The sequence below is a fragment of the Neolamprologus multifasciatus genome, chromosome 7 (genome assembly GCF_963576455.1).
Source record: "Neolamprologus multifasciatus chromosome 7, fNeoMul1.2, whole genome shotgun sequence".
Taxonomy (NCBI): domain Eukaryota; kingdom Metazoa; phylum Chordata; class Actinopteri; order Cichliformes; family Cichlidae; genus Neolamprologus; species Neolamprologus multifasciatus.
Window position 1 is genome coordinate 49,585,279 of NC_140445.1, and position 18,705 is coordinate 49,603,983.

The 18,705-nt window shown below is 43.7% G+C and overlaps 1 protein-coding gene across 1 annotated transcript; it reads right to left on the reverse strand.

The window, feature by feature from the left end:
• Positions 1–22: 22 nt before the first annotated feature.
• Positions 23–18,204, reverse strand: nuak1b (NUAK family, SNF1-like kinase, 1b). Its single transcript, XM_085167214.1, has 7 exons — positions 16,856–18,204; positions 11,849–11,969; positions 8,062–8,213; positions 6,695–6,760; positions 6,452–6,571; positions 5,121–5,253; positions 23–4,539 (listed from the first exon to the last, which is right to left on the reverse strand). The coding sequence occupies exons 1-7, from the start codon at positions 17,138–17,140 to the stop codon at positions 3,446–3,448; spliced, it is 1,971 nt and encodes a 656-aa protein (XP_085023340.1). The 5' UTR covers positions 17,141–18,204; the 3' UTR covers positions 23–3,445.
• Between the last annotated feature and the right edge of the window lie 501 nt (positions 18,205–18,705).

The window sequence follows — 18,705 nt, forward strand, 5'->3', positions numbered from 1 at the left end:
CAAAAAGCACACAAAACACATATTACCTTCAAGATCCATTTATTTGAGTTGATACAGTACTACAGGGGCATCGTGTTGACCCGAGCTGACAGATTAAGACATTCTACAAGATTTCAGGAACTTTTATTGATTTGTCACTCCTCAGATACTTCACCACCTCCTTCACAATGAGATGACACCACTCTATTTTAAAGAAGCAACAATATTTCTGTGTGCAGTGCGTCATGAACACAAAACACTAAAGTCCTAAGCAGGCCAAAGCATGAACATGAAGTACTTTACTCATGAAGTACCATTTAAAGACATCAACTTTAAATGGCTTGATCAATAAATACAAGTATAAAAAAAACACATTGATAATAATTTTCATTATCAAATTTTAAAAAAGAAGAAAAGAAATCATGAAAGATACCAAAGGCACGCAACTTACAATACCTTGGCAGTCCAGGATCACCCACAGATAAAAACAAATAAAACCAATAAAAGAAATTTTGGCAATATCCCGCAATAGTAAAAAGCTGTAACCAAAATAATGCTTAAATAACATAAAAATACTAATTTATTATTATTGTCATAACAATATCCAGTCAAGTTTTCCTATGATTAGAATTTCTGCTAACTAACAGATATGCACCAGTTATTTCCAGTTTGGCAGAGTTAATGTTTTATCATCAGATTCTTTCCATTGATTTATTTCCTTTTTTCCCCCCCTCCTGGTGTTGTTCCAGCATATTTAGCCTCCCCTGCTTTGGTAGATGTGAAAATAAAAATTTCTTGCAGTCAGCTATTAGTAAAAATGTCAGTCATTTGCTCTTTTTTCCAACTAACACTTTCACCTGTGGGTATTCCAAAAACAGGGGGAAATGTGTGCGAGTTCACCAATTTCACACCAGATTTGGCTGTTTTTGTTTGTTTTTTGTTGTGTTTTTTTTTTCCTTTGGAGAGAAATTGTGACACTTCAAGGAAGGAAGTATTTTTTTCTGCCATAACATAAAGCAATAAAACATTTCTTATATTTTGGAAAATCAAAAACAGAAGCATAATAAAACAAAATACTAACATAGTATAATTTTCTCACTGTAAATCCAGTTGACAATATAATGCAATACAAAAGGCAATAAAATGCAATATAATACGCAGTGGGTCTTTTCATTTGAGTCAGAACCCAGGACCTTTTCTTCACACATGCGACCGCTGAAAACATTCAACACTTGATCTTTTTCCCTTGGGGTCCTCCACGACATGCTTTTCCACTCACATCATTTAACGTATCGGATGATGTCAGTCATCGTTCTCCAATTTTTGACATCTCTTTTGCTGCTGTTGAAAAGTGTATCACAATTCCTAAGGCCATACAGAAGACTAGGATCACACAATGACCCTCAAGACAAGCTATATCAACAGCCTCCAGCATCTCTGTTAGGGAATAACAGAAGAAAAATAAAGCAGGTCAAGCCAATGTGGGGATGATTTCATACACCGTGGGGGGGGGTTGGGGAGATTCCTAAGAAAAATGCAAGGACTCTGACAAGCCCCTGACTCACCCATTCCCCTGAATCATTGTCAGTTTCATTACTTCTTTGGTATAAAACAAAAACTTTTCCTCTGCTCCTTCTATTCACTTTCTTTACTTTCACTAGTCTACGTTACAAAGCCTTCAAAAACTAAAACGATTCTAACACCTCGACCTTTTCTGCGTTTTGCAGGAAAGACTGCTCTAATCTCACCACTGCTCCATGCATCACTCTTTCTCACACCTTTCTTCTCCCTCTAGCTATAAGTCTCTACGCACCACCTCTCTCTCTCACCGCTCAAATGAAAACAATAGCTGGCTAATTGTGCTTGGTTGACATAATGAACTAGTATACACAGCTGGAGGGGCTGAGCACTGACCGCAGATCCCACCTGTGCTGACTCGGGTACAGTACAGATCTCTAGCACCAGCACGTCTCCTGCCTCCCTCTGAGGAATTTGCTGCGTCATCAGCGAGCTAAAAAAACCCACCTTACTTAGCTCTTTTGAAGAGCTTGGGGTAAAATATTAACCAGCCCAGCAATGGAAAGCACCTAATCTTCTTTAGTAAAAAAAACCCCCCCAAAATATAAATAAATAAAAGAAAGAAAAAGCACCTCTTACTTTTTTCAGGTAGGCCCAAAAAATGTGAAAGAACCAGGGCTATAGCCAGACACATTCCAGGACTGTGAGATGTTGTCTGTGCTATCTCCCTTCACTAGATGTCCCACTAGGTGAGCCCCTCCAGACCTCTTGTCCTGCCAACAAAAGTATGTTCAACCAGGCCTTAACTGCCGACAAACCAAACTACAAACTTTAACACTGGCAAAGACCACGGAGGAAGGTTTTTTGTTTTCTTGGCCTGTAGATGCTGGTATATCTGTGTGTAATTTCACCTGTGTAGAAGGAATGGGCTTTGATGGGGGGGAGGGGGGGAGGAGTAAGTAGTTAGTCAGCTGTGCTATGAAGGCCCTGGGTCTCTCTACATTCACAAACAACATGATACAAAAAAGCACAACTGGTGACAGGTTGGCCTGGCTTTTCCCTCCACATTAAGGAAATGACATACATAATTTGTATTATGAATCAAAAAAAGGCACTTCCTACATATTTCCTAGTATCATAAACATATATAGGACATATGCTTTTATGAAGGTATACTTGCCTGCGTGTTGTACATACACAGACACAGTTATATATTGGGGTATATAGATGTTTCTCGTCACCGAGTAACATAATTATATATGTCAGTTCCACAAACACAGTTGGAGACAAGGAGCTTTGGACTCTTCCAGTAATAGCCAGCGCCCACCAGTTTTGCACTTAAAACTAAAGCTACAAAATATTAATAAATAATCAGCAATGCTTTTTTTTTTTTTGGAACAAGACCCTGGTTTGTTTCATTTCTTTCTTTCTTTTTTTTTTAAAGTAAGTAAAGATCACAAAAGCATATGCTCCGTTTTGAGTTCTAAGGTGCTGTTGTAAACTCATACATGGAAATGGGTGATGTCTAAGCAGAGCCAACCAGTTTCTGATTGCTGCATTTGTGATTCTAACTTGCCTTCTTGCTGAATATGTAAACATGTTGAACACAGCAAAGTCTATGGGCGGGCCAAGAGAGCTGACTGGGTGGCATTCTCTCATGCCAGCTCTGTCTCTCTCCTGCACAGAAAACCTTAACTAAATGTTTTCTAGCCAGAGAAGTGTGCCTGCGTGTGTGTGAGTGCGTGTGTGCGAGTGTGTGTGTGCGAGTGTAGCGACGCATCTTTTCCATCAAGATTTCAACCCCATTTGAAAAAGCCACAAGCTACGAAAGGCCGATCCCAGTAACGCACTGGTCGTTAGTGTCACGCATACACATCTGTACACATACGCACACACAAACACACACTCATGTTAAAATCCCTCTTCTTCTCTGTCTTCCACCCATCTATTAGTTGAGGTTGCTGCTGATGTCCAGGGCTTGCTGGTACACCTGAGTCATGTCCTCCAGGTCCCCCAACAAGGAGAAGCTGCCATTGTCCCCTGGGGAGCCTTTCGTTTTGGGGCCGCGGCTGAATTTGTGTCCCTGGATTGGCGGGGCTGCCTGGAAGCCTTTAAAGTTGGCGAGCTGCAGCAGGTTTTCAGCCGAGACACAAGCCCTGATGTTTGGGCGGAGGTGGGGTGTGGAAGGATGCCACTCGGCCCCGCTGAGGGAGCTGGGTGACAGGGACAGGACGGAGCTGTCCTCCCCCACTATGCTGGAGGGACGACTCTGACTGCGGGACAAACCAGAGTCGGTCGATGGAGGAGGCTCACCGAGGACTCCGGCCACCGTCGCTGATGAGGGAGGCCCGCTGTAGGTGGAGTACTTGCCATTTCGCTTCAAGATACCCTTTCTCCCCATGGCTCTCTTGGGTGGGGAGGTGGCTAGCAGAGACATGCTGGCGCCCCCTAAAAGCTCGGAGGACTCACTGCGCTCTGGGGAAGAGTAGTACCCTGATTCCCGTTGTTGGTTGTTCTTCAAGATGCCTTTTTTGGGCAGAGACGGCACAATCTTGGCTGGGGAGACTCCTCCCAGCGTCGGCTCCTCTTCCTCTCGGTCTGGGCTGGACGCCTCCTCTCCACCTTCAGCTTGCTGAGGCAGCGCTACCTGACCCAGCTCCACCTCTTCAGGACTTACAGATTGGTGCTCTTCGGTAACCCTGGTCTTCAGGATGCCTTTGGGTCTCTTTAGACCTGGCTTGTCCTCGCCTCCACTGTGCATCTGTCCTGCCTCAACATTCTCCTTCTTGGACTTCTTGGGCCTCTGGCGCAGCAGCTGGGGCATGGCCGCAGCTTTGGCTCCAGAACCACGTGGCTCAGTGCGGTTCTGCCAGTCGATGAAACGGGCCAGCATGGGCGAGCCTCCGTGGTCGCGTTGGGTCTCGCAGTCACACACGCTGTTCTTCCAGCCCCAGTTCACCCACCAGTGATTGGCAATGTCCTCCACTGTAGCTCGACGCTCAGGATTCACCATCAGCATCCAGCGGATCAGTCCACGGGCATCTGGGAGTAAACAGAGATCTGTTGAGTGCTTCACGCTGCACATTATTTGACATACAAATACTAAAATCATATGCTATTGCTTTTTCATTTCAAAGACTGTTACACCTATACCAAAAACATGAATCACTGAGTATTTTTCAAGAGTATATTTTCCACAAAAAGTTGCTCTTTTTAGCACAAAAAGTTATATTTTGTTTATTCAAAAATCATGTTACCACCAAATGAATAAGAAGTATAATGTCTTGTTGCTCAGCTAAGATGTGCTTCTTTATGCTGTCTGGATAAAAGCGTCACTGTTTATCATGTGTAATGCAATTTGCATCCACTGCATGTGAACATCCAGAGCTCTCTGATCCATGCTTCCTCGAACAGCGTATGAACAAACATCTTAAAGGCTTTCATATTCTTCTGGAATTTATGAGAAAAAGAGTCCTCATGGTTTCTATCTGCAGCACAGCTGAATTAGATTTGCCAATTACAGTTTATGCTATTGTTTTACACAGCGCACTGAAATCAGGTGTGTTTCCTAACATGACCCAAACCAAAAGGAATGCAAGCTGAGCCAAAAGTTCCAGCAGTACCTGAGGACTGAGTGGGCTCTTTGTACTCGCCGTTGCTAATCTGGCGAATGAGGTTCTTGTGGTCTCCCCCATCAAACGGCATGGTTCCATAGACCAGGGTATACAGCAGCACCCCGAGGGCCCAGCTGTCCACCTGGAGGAAACGGTGATTAGTGATTCATGGCATTAAAAAAATGGATGCTGTGAAATGAGCTGAGTAGACTGGGCTTTGAGTTACTCTACACACCAATAAGCAATATGATATGATGTTGTTTCTCCAGCAGGCCTCTCAAAGACATAATGACAACGGCAGGTATTTTGGTGGGCCATGACTTGTTTGTGCACAGACACATTACACTCTCTCACAACGTAATGTGGCTTTCAAAAATGTTACATAACACTTGGTGTTTTGAGGAGGTGCAGAGTGGTGGGAGCGGAAGAGGGTAATGAGACCAGCAGAGATAGCAACTGTGATATGCTGAGCTCCTGACAGTCGCTAAAGACATGCAGGTGACGTGTGTGTGTGTGTGTGTTTGTGTGACTGAGAGAGAGAGAGAAACAAAGAGCATGGCACAGAACAAGTGTACGGACTGTAGTTGGGGGGCGGATACAGTGGGCTGTGATTTTAATGAGGGCAGCTAAAGTTTTGAGATGCAATCAATGACCAGCATCGCGAATGTTTCACTCTTTGTGTCGTCGTTGGTCCATTCCTGAGTATGCGACAGGCCACTCACTATTGTCATGCTCTATTTTTGTTGTCTTTGCTTGCTGTAATTTGTGGCCTCATCCCAGCTGTGGTTCTATAATTTCGTTTTTAGCACTCTCGAGTAAATTACAGTGAATCGCACTAAATTGAACGGTTTGACTACGAAATCTAAAAATTCAACATCCCCCCCTCCTCCTTGTTGCTTTGTTTTATCCATCTGATGTAATTGTAGTGACAACGCCCTTCGGAGTGACTCTGCACTTGCAGAATGAGTGGCTTTGGGGAGACATTTTCACTGTTTCTTTCACCAAAAGTATTTGTTTAGACAGCGCTTGCGCTTTTAGGCTGGGGAGCTCATTCCAATCCAGTTAATCTGAAGACAGAGTGAGAAAAACGATCCCCTGGTTCCTCACTTCAAAGACCCCTGAATATTGTAGGAAAGGGAGGACAGGGGAGGGATGCTGACCCAAAAGAGAGAGACCTCCCTTGGACTATGGACTAATCCCATCAAAGGGCTTGAGAAGAAAGTCTACCCACCAGTTTGTATATTGACTACATGATGATTGTAATCACTAGCGGTTCATCCCAAAATGAATTTTCAGGGAGGGCAATAAATTATTAAATTTCTATTTCCGCTGAGACTCACCTCCGGGCCACGGTATGGTCTCCCATTGACGATCTCCGGTGAAGCATATAGGGGGCTACCGCAGAAGGTTTGTAGTAGCTTGTCTTTATGGTAGAGGTTGGACAGCCCAAAATCAGCAATCTGTGAACACAAGGCCAAGTTAGAATTTCAGGTCATATTATTTCTTTTCCCTCACGCAAAGATCATTTGAGACAAGGCCTTGGCTGCCAACACATCCCAGACCATCACAAGAGGCAAGGTTACCTTAATATTACAGTTTTCATCCAGTAGCACATTTTCCAGTTTCAGATCCCTGTGCACTACTCCATTCTGCAGTGAGAAAAAAGAAAAAGATTGATGCATGCATCAGCTCATTTTTCATTAAAGAGGGTTCCAAGCAACAAACAGTCCATTGCATTTGTATGTATGTGTGATTTACTCTGACAAAGATAGCTTGAGGAAATAAAGACAGCCAGTTGGCTTAGTACTCTTTAATTGGTCCTGTCCCCTCGAAGATCTTCAAGCTGACATCTGCTGGGACTTTCTTTTAAATCAGCTCAAATGTGTGACATAAACATGAGCCTGTAATTATCTCCCAGTATGAATTATGTTCTCAGAGCATCATGGGATAAAACAGCGACTATGCTGTTAATGCACGGGTTGGGAAAAAAAAATCCAGGAATTAACATGTGGTACGCAGACAGACAGAACCCAGCTCAGATGCAGAGGAGTGACTTCATCCGTCACCCCCCGCCTGTTTGCGCAGCTCAGCGTTGCATCTCCTGTCGGTGACTGTCTAACACGGTGCTCATTTTCACATGACTCTGATTGGTGAACACAAGGAAGAAGTGGTTGGTTGCTTGTTGTGCCAGTGACTCACACCACCCCACCCAGCAAGGGGTTGCGCTTGGTGGTAATGACTCATCATTCATGGCTGTCTGGGACCAATCTGTGAACCAATCGTCTATCATCTGATAACTTAGCCTCTGGGGGCAAAGGCTGGCATTTTGGGGAAGATATACAGGTAATGGACAATTGACATTCAGGCCAGGACGTCCTGTTTAGCGCCGCGGCCATAACTTAGAGTCTGATAATGAAGGCAAATTATTTTTTTTTAAAAAGAAAAGGGGCGTATTTATAGAGATTAGTCTGGGAGTCCCCTAGCTGAAGACTATGACATCATCCCTATCTACAGCTGGGAAAAGTGTGACAAGTGGGGAGCCAATGGGATCTTTTGGTTTTAAGCAGAGTAAGTGAGGTGTGGATGTGGGTGTGAACCAAACTTAATCTCTGGAGAATGACTCTGGGGGTAGCTCAGGACATCAGTCCTTGTGTGTGCGGCAAGATTTGACCACAGATTTAAAGACAAGGCCTGTTTGTTGCCCTGCTCTGTAATGGGAGGGTAAGCCTGAATTAAACTGGCCTGCATTCTATCTTCACTCAGAAACAGATGACTCTCTACAACCAGTGCGCCAAGAACAGCACACCATGCAGGGCTGGCAGATTAACTAGCTATGCGTCTGAATGTGTGAGGGGAATGGTGAAGGATAAATTAAGGACTGAAAACAAAGTCTTTATGTGTGTAAGAGACACAGAGCACAGCCTGCACACACAAGCTGAAGTTTTCTCACCTTGTGACAGTGGTGCACGGCGGAGACTATCTGTCTGAAGAAGCGCCGCGTCTCCCGCTCGCTCAGGCGCCGACGCTCGCTAATGTAGTCATACAGCTCGCCCTTGCTGGCATACTCCATCACAATCACGATCTTGTCCTTGTTCTCAAACACTGAGAAATGATAAGAAAATAGCAACACATTATTATCGACTTTCCAAAAACATAGAGGTATGGGAGGACAGCTTCTTAAGTCTGCCCAGGTTCATTTTGCCTTCTTAATAAAAAATATTAATGAGCATTATTAAGTAAAAAAGCAGGAAAAAAACGTTTACTCCGCCCTTTGTTTTTTTGGAGGGAATTGGGAATCCAAATTCCAAAGCAGCACATTACATCTCTACATTTCTCCCAGGGTTACATCACCCAGACCCCACCTCATGTGCCTGGCTCCTTCACAACACTACAGCAGGGAGGGGCTGTTAACTCAATCAGGCGTTGCTCAGAGAGCAGAGCAAGTGGAGAGCAGTGAAAACAGACCACAAAAATAAAAGAAAAGGGCACGAACCAGATTGAGGAGAAAGAGTTACCTTCACAGGCTCAGGTGGAGGTTCTGCTACAGCTTGAGCTTCGCATCATGTTGCCACTTTTCACAACACAGTCTGATATTTCTAACAACCATTTATGACTCAACATGGCAACAAGCATCCTCTTTTATTTTGACAAGAGCAATGTAATGAAACTGCTTCATATTTAACTCATAACTGAAATCAAAGCTATACTCCTATATTCTTCTATCTTCTGTACCTACTCTTACAAAGCAGGCTTTTTCTCTTTTGGACCCTGAACTTTATCACGACCGAAGCAAAATGAATAAACCCGGTGACACGTGTGCTGATTTTTAGAGGAATGCTGTTTCATTTTTATCGCCATTGAAATACAGCTCACCAGACATATCATTGTGTGTCAGTTTTTAGCCATCCGCTATATAATTTCAGTTTGGCAACATGCTTCTTGGCATGAAGAGTATGACAGCGGTTAGGGAGAGAGAGGAGAAGAGAGAGGGGAAAAAAGGCTAGGAAAACACAGTCAGCCATGTTGCTACATATTGTCCGTGTTGATTTTCCCACACAGCAGGGTCACTGAGGTGGGGGCCTCCGCTTTCTGTACTCTTGAGTGAGCACCTTCACAGTCTGTCACACTACTTTCCTCAGCACCCCACCCCTCCTCTCCTGGGGTCCTTTTAAAGATATAATCCTCTACAAAAACACACAGTTGCTGAGTGATGGTAATGCTCCCTGATTGTGACTGTCTGGCAGCTCGGGAAATAACAGACGGGATGTAAGCCAAGCACTTGGGAGGGCAAAAGCAGACTCAGCTCTCTGATTGGTGGACAGAGGGGTGACCTGGGGTGACATTCACGGCGAACCTTGATAGGGTTAGGCTGGGGGAGCCAATTCTCAGCTTGCACTCCCATTTACCTTTGAGCACTTGCGGTGAGGTAATTACCTGGCTTACATAACTCGGGTTTGTTACAGCCCACTGGGCACGCCAGCCACCACTAAAGCCTCACTGTCACTCACTGGGCTTTGTTCACAGGTCAAGCCCTCACATCTGACTAATTAGCGCCTATTGTCCTAGTGTCTGCACTGATGATAGACTGTTGTTGAAAACTTGCACAAGGGCCAAAGAGTCACACAGAGGAGTGGAGGGATAATTCTAAAGTAGGCCATAAACAAGCAAATTTTAATTAATCTGTAGGGTATTTTTCCCTTTGTTTATCATGTTTACTTAAGATATTTGGAGATATAAGCTGATTTTTGCCTAGATTTAGCTGACAAATTTAACACCATTGCAAATATAGTCAGCGACTTAGCTTAGCTTAGCACAAAATCTGGAAGCAGCACTGAGAAAGTGAACTCCTGCCAAGGTAACAAAATTGGCAAGATCTTAGCTTTAGCTTTGTATTTTCTGTGGGGACACAAGAAGAGTGATCATTTTTTATTTTATTGTAAGAAGGTAAATTTCTAAAGATTCCCCTCACGCTGAAGGGTTTGGGGTTTTTTTTCCCCCTGGCTGAATCAGTTCATGCCACTTGAGCATTTTGTAGGGTTGACTATTTCTCTTAAAAGGAGGGCACTGCATAGCTTCGCCTGAGGAGCAAAGAGCAAAAAAAAAAAAAAAAACTACTTTAAATGTCCCCACGCAGCATGCTGATGGATGCAGAATGTGAGGGAGTGGTAAAAATCAATCTTCACGCACACATCTGGTTCAGCTTTGCTTCACACAAGGCAGTTAGCAGGGGCTGTTGAAGAGGGTGTTGCCGGATACACAAATCTTTAGGCCTCCTATACATCTCTAAAGCAAGGCTGGGCGGAGGCCAGGCCACAACAGTAAACGCTGGGTTTGAGGAGAAACACCAAAGAGCGAGAGCAATGAGTCTGGTTAGGTTTGTTGGTAGAATTGACTGCTTTTAAAGGAAGGCAGCACACATAGAAACACCATGCAGGCTCGCCTGAGTTTATAAAGCTGGCTGTTCTTTAATCATTCTCTTGCAAAACACATAAAATTCAGCTGTAATTCAGCCCTCTGACCGACTACTGGCACGTTCCCATGACAAATAGTTATGTTTGTTACATATACACATTGCTGATAATGACCTAAGGACTTTGAAACTGAACAAAGGACAGTGGCTAAGCCAGTTAGGGAAGTACCACACAACCTGCAGCCGCTATGCCAGGGCAGCTAACCTGAAAATGGCATTGAAACTGTTGCTATGTTGACACAATAGTCACAAATCACATGACAAAAAAACAAACAAACAAAAAAACACACTGCAGTGCATTGTGAATGTAGGAGACAGAAAACAGGCCCATACTACATATTATCAGATGATTAATTGCAAGCACTATGTTGAAAAAAATCAATGGGAACTGTTCAACCTTTAGAGTCGCCATCAATTCTAATCTAATGTTTTCTTCCGGTGATGTAAAGGTCATTCATGAGGACTCATCAAAAAAAAGGAGGCCCAAAACAATAAATATGTTGTCAATGTCTGACTTGAAGTCTTTGATATTTAGTGAACTGCTTCCTGGGGTAGACATATGTTGATATTGCTCCAAGGGAAGGCTTATGGTCTTTCCTCCTGCTGCATAGCACTGGATAGGAGTCAGACAGGGAGCAAGCCCGGGTGACTGAGGCCAATCCAGAGTCTCCTGAGCTACACACACAAAGGTTCATACACTGAGATAAATATACTGGGATTTATACAGACACATATGTGCAGACACACACACATGCACGAGTATAGTCTGGTTCCCAGCTGCTGTTGTCTCTAAGTATCAGCAGATGTCTGGCCCTGAGATCAAGACCAGAGAAGACAAGGGGATGTGACCTCTTAGATGTGGGAGAGGCAATCCCTTAGAATATCACCCCTCTTATAAACACAAACTTTCACAAATGTGAATGCAATACACACACACACACACACACACACACACACACACACGTGCACACACACACACACACACACACACACACAAAGAGAGGAATCCAGATGCAAATTGTCAAAGTCATCTAGACTTTTACTAGACCAGGCAGCCAGACGGGAAGAAGATTAATAACATCCCAGAGCTGTAGTCCAGGACTTATTATGACATCTGCATGTCATAACATGACAGTCCTACAGCTCGGCCACGAGTGCTAAATGAGCTGATGGAGGGAAGAATTCTGGACATGTGTGATTTTGTTTGCATGTTCAAATTAAATAAGTGTCCATGACTTGTCACAGGTAGACATTCAAAGACCCTCACCTTCATATATAGAGATGATGTGGGGGTGGCGGAGGGACGACATGATCTCAATCTCTCGGCGAATGTGTACCATGTCCTGCTCATCCTTAATCTTCTCCTTCCGAATGGACTTGATAGCCACCTGGAAAGAGAGGACAAACACTTTTCACTCATGTGACTTCAGCAGCAAAGGAAAAAAAAGCAAAAAACAAAGAAACAAGCAAACAAACAAAAAAACCTGCCTAGATATACAGTATCCTAAATGTGTCACATTTAACAGTTTAAAGTAAAAGCAGATTTGTCTTTTTTTCCAAGAAAATTGATTTGAAAAATAGGCTGATTTAATCTGGGAAGAGACTTGACTGCAGAAAGTCACTGAAATGAGATTAAGGTGCAACCGACTTATCTGTCACATGCGATTTGTTATCAGTGAACTTTAAATTGTACAGCTCATCCACGGTACATGGTGCACGTCATGAGATGGTAGTCTGCACACAATGCTTGATTTCATTATCAAAGAAAAACAAACCTCCCCTGTCCACCTACAGAGACTTTTAATAACCTTTGACCTTACGAAGCCTTGCTGAGGTCAAACTATTGGAAACTGAAACACAAGTACCAACATTGTGGCCTGTTTTGATATTCAATCATCATGATTACAGAAGCATCAGAGGACAGATTCACACGGTGCAACATGGCAGTTTCCATAGTAAAGACTTCTCTGGGAGCAGCTGTTGTTAACTAATCGCCTGTGTCCAAAATCACTCCCCTGACTCAGTCATTCCCTCGTCAGTATATAATGGTCACTCAATAGTTCACTCAATACGGCGCGCTATCTTGGAAACAGGGAGCGTTTTCGGAGCCAGTCTGGGACTCTGCAGCCATACTAGCACACAGTAGCGCTTTGTGTGAAATGCTAAAGTCTTCATGCTAATAAAACTATGCTGTTATAATTATAAGGTTTAATTTAAGCAGTCATGGTCACTATTCTGCTTTGCTGTGTTAGCAAGCTAACATCTGTGCATTAGCACAACACACAGTGCAGCTTAGGCTGATGGAAATGCCATTAGGTTTGCAGGAATTTAGCAATAAGGTAATGGTTAGGCAAATAGCCTCTAAAGTACTGCCGTTCATCCAAATTGGTGCATGGATGTCTGCACTAACTGCCACTCCAACAACTGTGGAGAAATTTCTTTCGAAATCCCAACCACGTGCAGCAGGCGCGGGGTAGAAAAGCCTATAGAGTCTGCACCATGTATCCATAAAAAGCAGTGAGAAAGGTGTTAAGTGTTCACCGATTTTAAGAAGAGGAAAGAGAGAGCTGAAGGTTAGAGTGATCCTCCATCAATCAGTCAGTATTAACTTACAAAGCAAATTTCCTCCCTTGTCAAAAGTCCCCGAGAAGACCCTCACCACTACCCCGCCTTGTATGTTTAGTTATTCTGATTAAACACAGCTAATGGCCCGTATTCGAAAAAGCCTGAAAAGATGGCCTGCTGAGAGTTTTATGGAGGTATCAGGAGAACGAGCAGGGGTTGAGGAAGTGATTCACTCCTTGCCGTGCCAAATGGGCCCGTTAAAAGGAGCTTAACAGTCAACAATGACACTTGATTTGATGATTCTTCAGTGTCATGGCAAAGCCAATTCAGTTAAGAGTCAGCCGCAACAGGATGCATTCAAACCACTAACCTATGTACTCCATAAATGAGAGGTTAGCATCCTTCTCCAAATAAACCAGTGGAGAGCCCACGGTCTAGCACATCATTCTTGTAGCCTAAACAATCTGGATTGAGCCCTGAGTTGTTCTTTGATCAAGCCTGTAAAGAATCTTTTCACTCTGAATTATGTTAGTTTAAACTTTTGTCCTCCTGACTAAACTGCAGTATTCTGTGGAGCCCAGCTTTATTCCATTCAGCGAAAAACCACAGGCAGTAGCGAGTGCCAAGCTAATTACCGTGTACATCAATAAAAATAACCCCAAACCGGAATAGCTGCCTTCCAGAGCATGCCTTGATTACATAGAATTTAAAGAAATGATACCATAATAAACAAGCCAGGGTCCAGGGGGTTCCCATGCTGTGTTCATAATTGGGAAAAGTTGTTTGTGTCTTAACACTGATGTTTTCCTTTACCTCATCAAAATCATCAGGATTTTATCACTGATCCCCAAAACGTGACTGACACTTGACTTTGCAAAGCTGAATGCAGCTTACCTTTTTCAGTTGTTGTGGGATGGATGGATGGATGGATGCATGCAAAAAATACCTGATTTCTTTAAAATTAGGGAATGAACTAAGAAATTGCCTACAAAGATTACACACAAAGACAAGTAAAATGTGTAGAGAAGTTAATTCTACACTGCATGATAAATCAGTGAATGAGACAGTTCCCCAATATTGGACTAGAAAGCCAGACATCTTTTGTGTATCTCCTCATGTTGCTTTGCCCTGACCTTGATGCGGATCATTAAACAGGACCGCAGATCAGCTACTTGCCAGCTGGCGGAGCTGGCTGACGCAGCTACGCTTGTTCTTAAGTGGACCCCCCTATTACTGTCACTCACAGTAAACGGGCGCTGCACTGCTGCCCACGTCGGTCCCTGCCAGGTATGGGGCGGCCTCGTCTGCCCCTCCCGTCGTCCAGACTTTGTTCTCAAAAGAGCTCGTTTGAAGTGAAAGTCCATGTTTCGCTTCAGCGGAGCCTGACATCGTTCTGGGCTTTCTCAGGCCATTAAAATAGATGAAGTATTCATCACAAACTCACTCGTCCCTGCATTGTCTAAAGATCATGATCATCTGTCGTATTGACTGTGCGTCTGAGTCAGACTTAGGGGGAGGCAGAGAGAGGGAGAGTGAGTGGGAGAAAGAGGCCCGTCACTTTTCCAGAGAAGTGTATTCTCAAACAGAGCCAGGAATCATAATGCCTCATCAGCTGTACAACATAGAATATAACAGAGGAATGCCAATGTTTTTCCCTCTTGCGTACCTCCCTATTGAGTCCATTGTTGGGGAATGATGTAATCTGGTGCTTTAAGCACATATTAATATGACTCTTTACCCCTTTTAACTGAGGCGGTTTCTCTCTTGTTATGGTGGTGAGCTTCCCTGTATCTCTGTGCTAAGTCCCCAGCCCCTGTCTGTGATGAATCCTCCATACAGGATATTAACATTACCTTCTAAATCTAATTTCCTGCTGTGGATGGCCTTTCATGTGTCAGTGTCCATTATAGGCCTGACTGTCACCATAACCTTTTCACTATAGTCCTCTCTAGATGGCATGTAATACTTAATGCAGCTATTTGAAACGTAGCCACAGGTCTCCTTTTACCTTTCACACACATGCACAGAAACACGGGTTGTGCACATCCCACAAAGCCACACCATGTTCTCTGTGATCTGCTGCACTTCACTTAATGTTAGGTGTTTGTGTTTTTTACTGAGTGTGCAAATTGTACAACAAATGGGCTTCCAGGTGAAACCAGCTCTACTTTCACTGACATGCTGAATATGCTTGCATCTAATCTGTCGTTTGTTATTCCCATGTGTGTGCATGCACACACACAGCTTCATCAGTTTATCTCTCCACTTTGTTCTTCTCACTGTGTCTGTGGAACAAGCCAGGAAAAGGTTCAGGAGAGCTGAGATGATTAAATAACGTTCTCACCACACTGGTTTACATGCCAAATGGACACAAGGGACTCCCTCTGGATCAGAGGTCAAGTAAACTCTAGCAGCGTAGTGCCATATGCACAAGCTGCGAGATGGCGAGTACTCTATGTGCACAGACTTGGGTCCCATATTAATAGTTCTCTATTTTAAGTTTTAATGCTAAGCTCAGCTCAGTACTGTAGATAGTAGGAGAACTGGAGCCACTGGGCTATAGTTTTTTGACTTACACATAAGTATATTGGGTTTCTTTATATATTTAGTGACTGGCAAGTAGTGCTTTGTGGCTTAGTAACAAAAATATAATAAATTTGCCAACTATATGACAAACATTGTCAATTATTTAACAAAAGACTTCCAAGATATCCAAAGCCAACAATCATGCAATGCACTTTGACCTGTCCAGTTAGTACAGTTGCACAGTTGTATGATGCCAGTGAAATTACATTAATTTATATTACACTTGCTACCATGGCAATAATGCTGAAAAACAAACGGAAGAAAGGAGAAGCTGGCAAGTGGGACAGGTCAAACAGGAATGTCGTACCAGGGGGTTTGCTGCCCCCCTTTCCCTATTAAACATGCATTTGCCAGGAGCTATGAAACCACTGGGGGACATTGTTGGCCTGTACTAAGTTTCAGTGGAAATTTCCGCATGCCCTGCCAGAATGGGCACTGGGGTCATATTTTGCCACATGTGGAAATAGTTGGTAGAGATCTGCCGGTCTGCAAGGACATCACAGCAGATGGTGGGTTTACTGCGACAAATATACAGTTCATCACTTTAAAAAAAAAGAAACGCAAAGTGCCAGACTGAGCCATGCAGGGAAAAAAAACTTTAAAAATAGAAACAAAACGGGAAGGGAAAACTGTATGGCACTGTGCAGAGTGATGAAACAGTACAAGTTACCTACTACTTAAGGACTGAGACTATGTCAAATTCTGGTCATTCGCAAAAGAGTGAATTTGGGGTTGAACTGAACTTTGCAATGCATGTCTTAAAAACTTTACAAATTATGAATGAGCGTGAAAGCAGGACACTTCTGGGGAACTTCTGTGAAGCTTGTGGGGGTCACACAAGTCCCCATAAGTCTGTCGGTAGCCGGAATTGCACTCCGGCATCCGGTCGTGAGGCCCTGCATGTGTGCAGCGTAACTCCCTGGCCCCACTGGCCTTTTTGGAGCATGGTGGGGGAATTCCCAGCGGGGGTAGGTCGCGCACACGCCTCTGGCAGCAACAAACCACTTATTTTGGGACCAGTGCTGTTTGTAGTGGCTGTTACAGAAGTATTGTGAATTACAAGCGTCTGGGTTTACTAAAAGCATCGTGACAGATGTGTGCAGCTCTTGTGTAAATGGCTCACCTCTCTGCCGGAGTGCCGCTCAATGGCCTTCTTGACTTTGCCATAGGTGCCTCTTCCCAGCGTCTCCAGCAGCTCGTAGCGATGCTTCAGGTTGTGCTTGTGATGGTGTTTCTTCACGCCCGAGTTTCTCCGTCCATCACCACTCGTCGGGGTCTCCTCAGGTGAGCTGCCGGCAGGTGGAGTTGAAGGTGGTGGTGCAGCGGAGGGCTCACCCGCCGAGCTTTGGCCCGTCTGGGCCTCGGGACGGGTGCCCCCCCGGTGCGACGATAAATAAGCGGTTTCCATCTCACTATAGGGAAGGGTTTAAAACAGCCTTCCCACTGTTAAATATATCACTACCTACCTAAAAAATAAATCGATAATATAATACTTATAGGCCTAATAATAGTAATAATAAATAAATAAATTACAAGGAACGACGCCAGTCATGTTATCACACGTGGAAACTGACATTTCCAGATTGTCTCAGTTGATCAATAGGCTTTGATCATAGTGGCCAGAGATCTCTCCTTCTACCTATTCATATTAATAATTGCTATATACTAAAGGATTACTACATGAGTGCGGAAGTCTAAAAGGATCGGACCTTAATAACCTGGTACATACTCTATCATTGGTTAAAAATTCATTCTAGTGCCAATATAGTTAAAAAAAATATAGTCTATTATTCAGATTTCGACAGCAGGCTGCATGCCGGAAGCTGAGCACACTTTCGATTCAGAGATGCTATACTGGCTATAAATATGTGCAAGCTCTCTATCCCATTAAAATAAAATAAAATAAAATAAAACAGCCTAAATAAATTGCTACGATCCCCTTACTCCTCAATTTACTCGCATGATCTGGCTGTGGTTAGCTCTGGCTCGTTCACATCATCTGTCGTCCCAAACACTGCCAACATCACGAGAAAGGCGAGAAAGCTGCGACGAAACCGGCGTTTTGGATGAAGATGACCCTCATTTTGTCCACGGCCCAGGTAAAGCTCCTCATTCATCAGGACTCTGTCTATTGTGCGACTGCATGCTCCGAGCCGGGGTCGACGGTGGTGGAAGTGCGCTGGGATCGGACTCTATCTCACGCTGAGACGTTTTGGATATTGCCATGGTCGTTTCACTGCTCCCCCTCTTTTCTTCGTGGCCTTCTTGTTTCTCCTTCCCTTTCTTTCTCTATCTCCAGCGTGAGGGGCTGTGAAGAAGGAATGCGAGAGGATCCGAGACCGGAGGCGGAGTTTAGGCAGATCTCCTCCTTCCCTGTCCTTTCTCTTCCCTTCTGTCTTTGTGCTCCCCTCATCATTCCCTCTCACATCTTTTATGATATGCCTAGTCTCAGGGGCGTAGCCAGCGATCATGTGCACAGGAGGTGACACCCCCCTCCCCCCACCCTCAAAGCCCTTTGTGTCTTATTGCTACTGTCACCCCTTCTACCAGACAGATCTGTAGTTCACCTCCACATATTTTATGTAGTACCACTAATAGCACTAATATATATTAGTGGTACTATATATATATATATATATATATATATATATATATATATATATATATATATATAGATAGATAGATAGATAGATAGATAGATAGATAGATAGATAGATGGAAGCTGTGGCCTTTGGCCAGTTTGCTTTAGCTAGCATTTAGACTAAAAACACAAAGCCAGAAGGCAACAAATGTATATGTACGACAAAAAACAAAAAACAAATGATGTGCTTTAATGGGAGTTATTTACAGAATTATTTCTTGGCTAACAGGTTGTCATACACTGTGATGAGCCAAAGAAAGAAAGAAAGAAAGAAAGAAAGAAAGAAAGAAAGAAAGAAAATGGTGCATTCCTTAGTTTTATAAATTGAATGC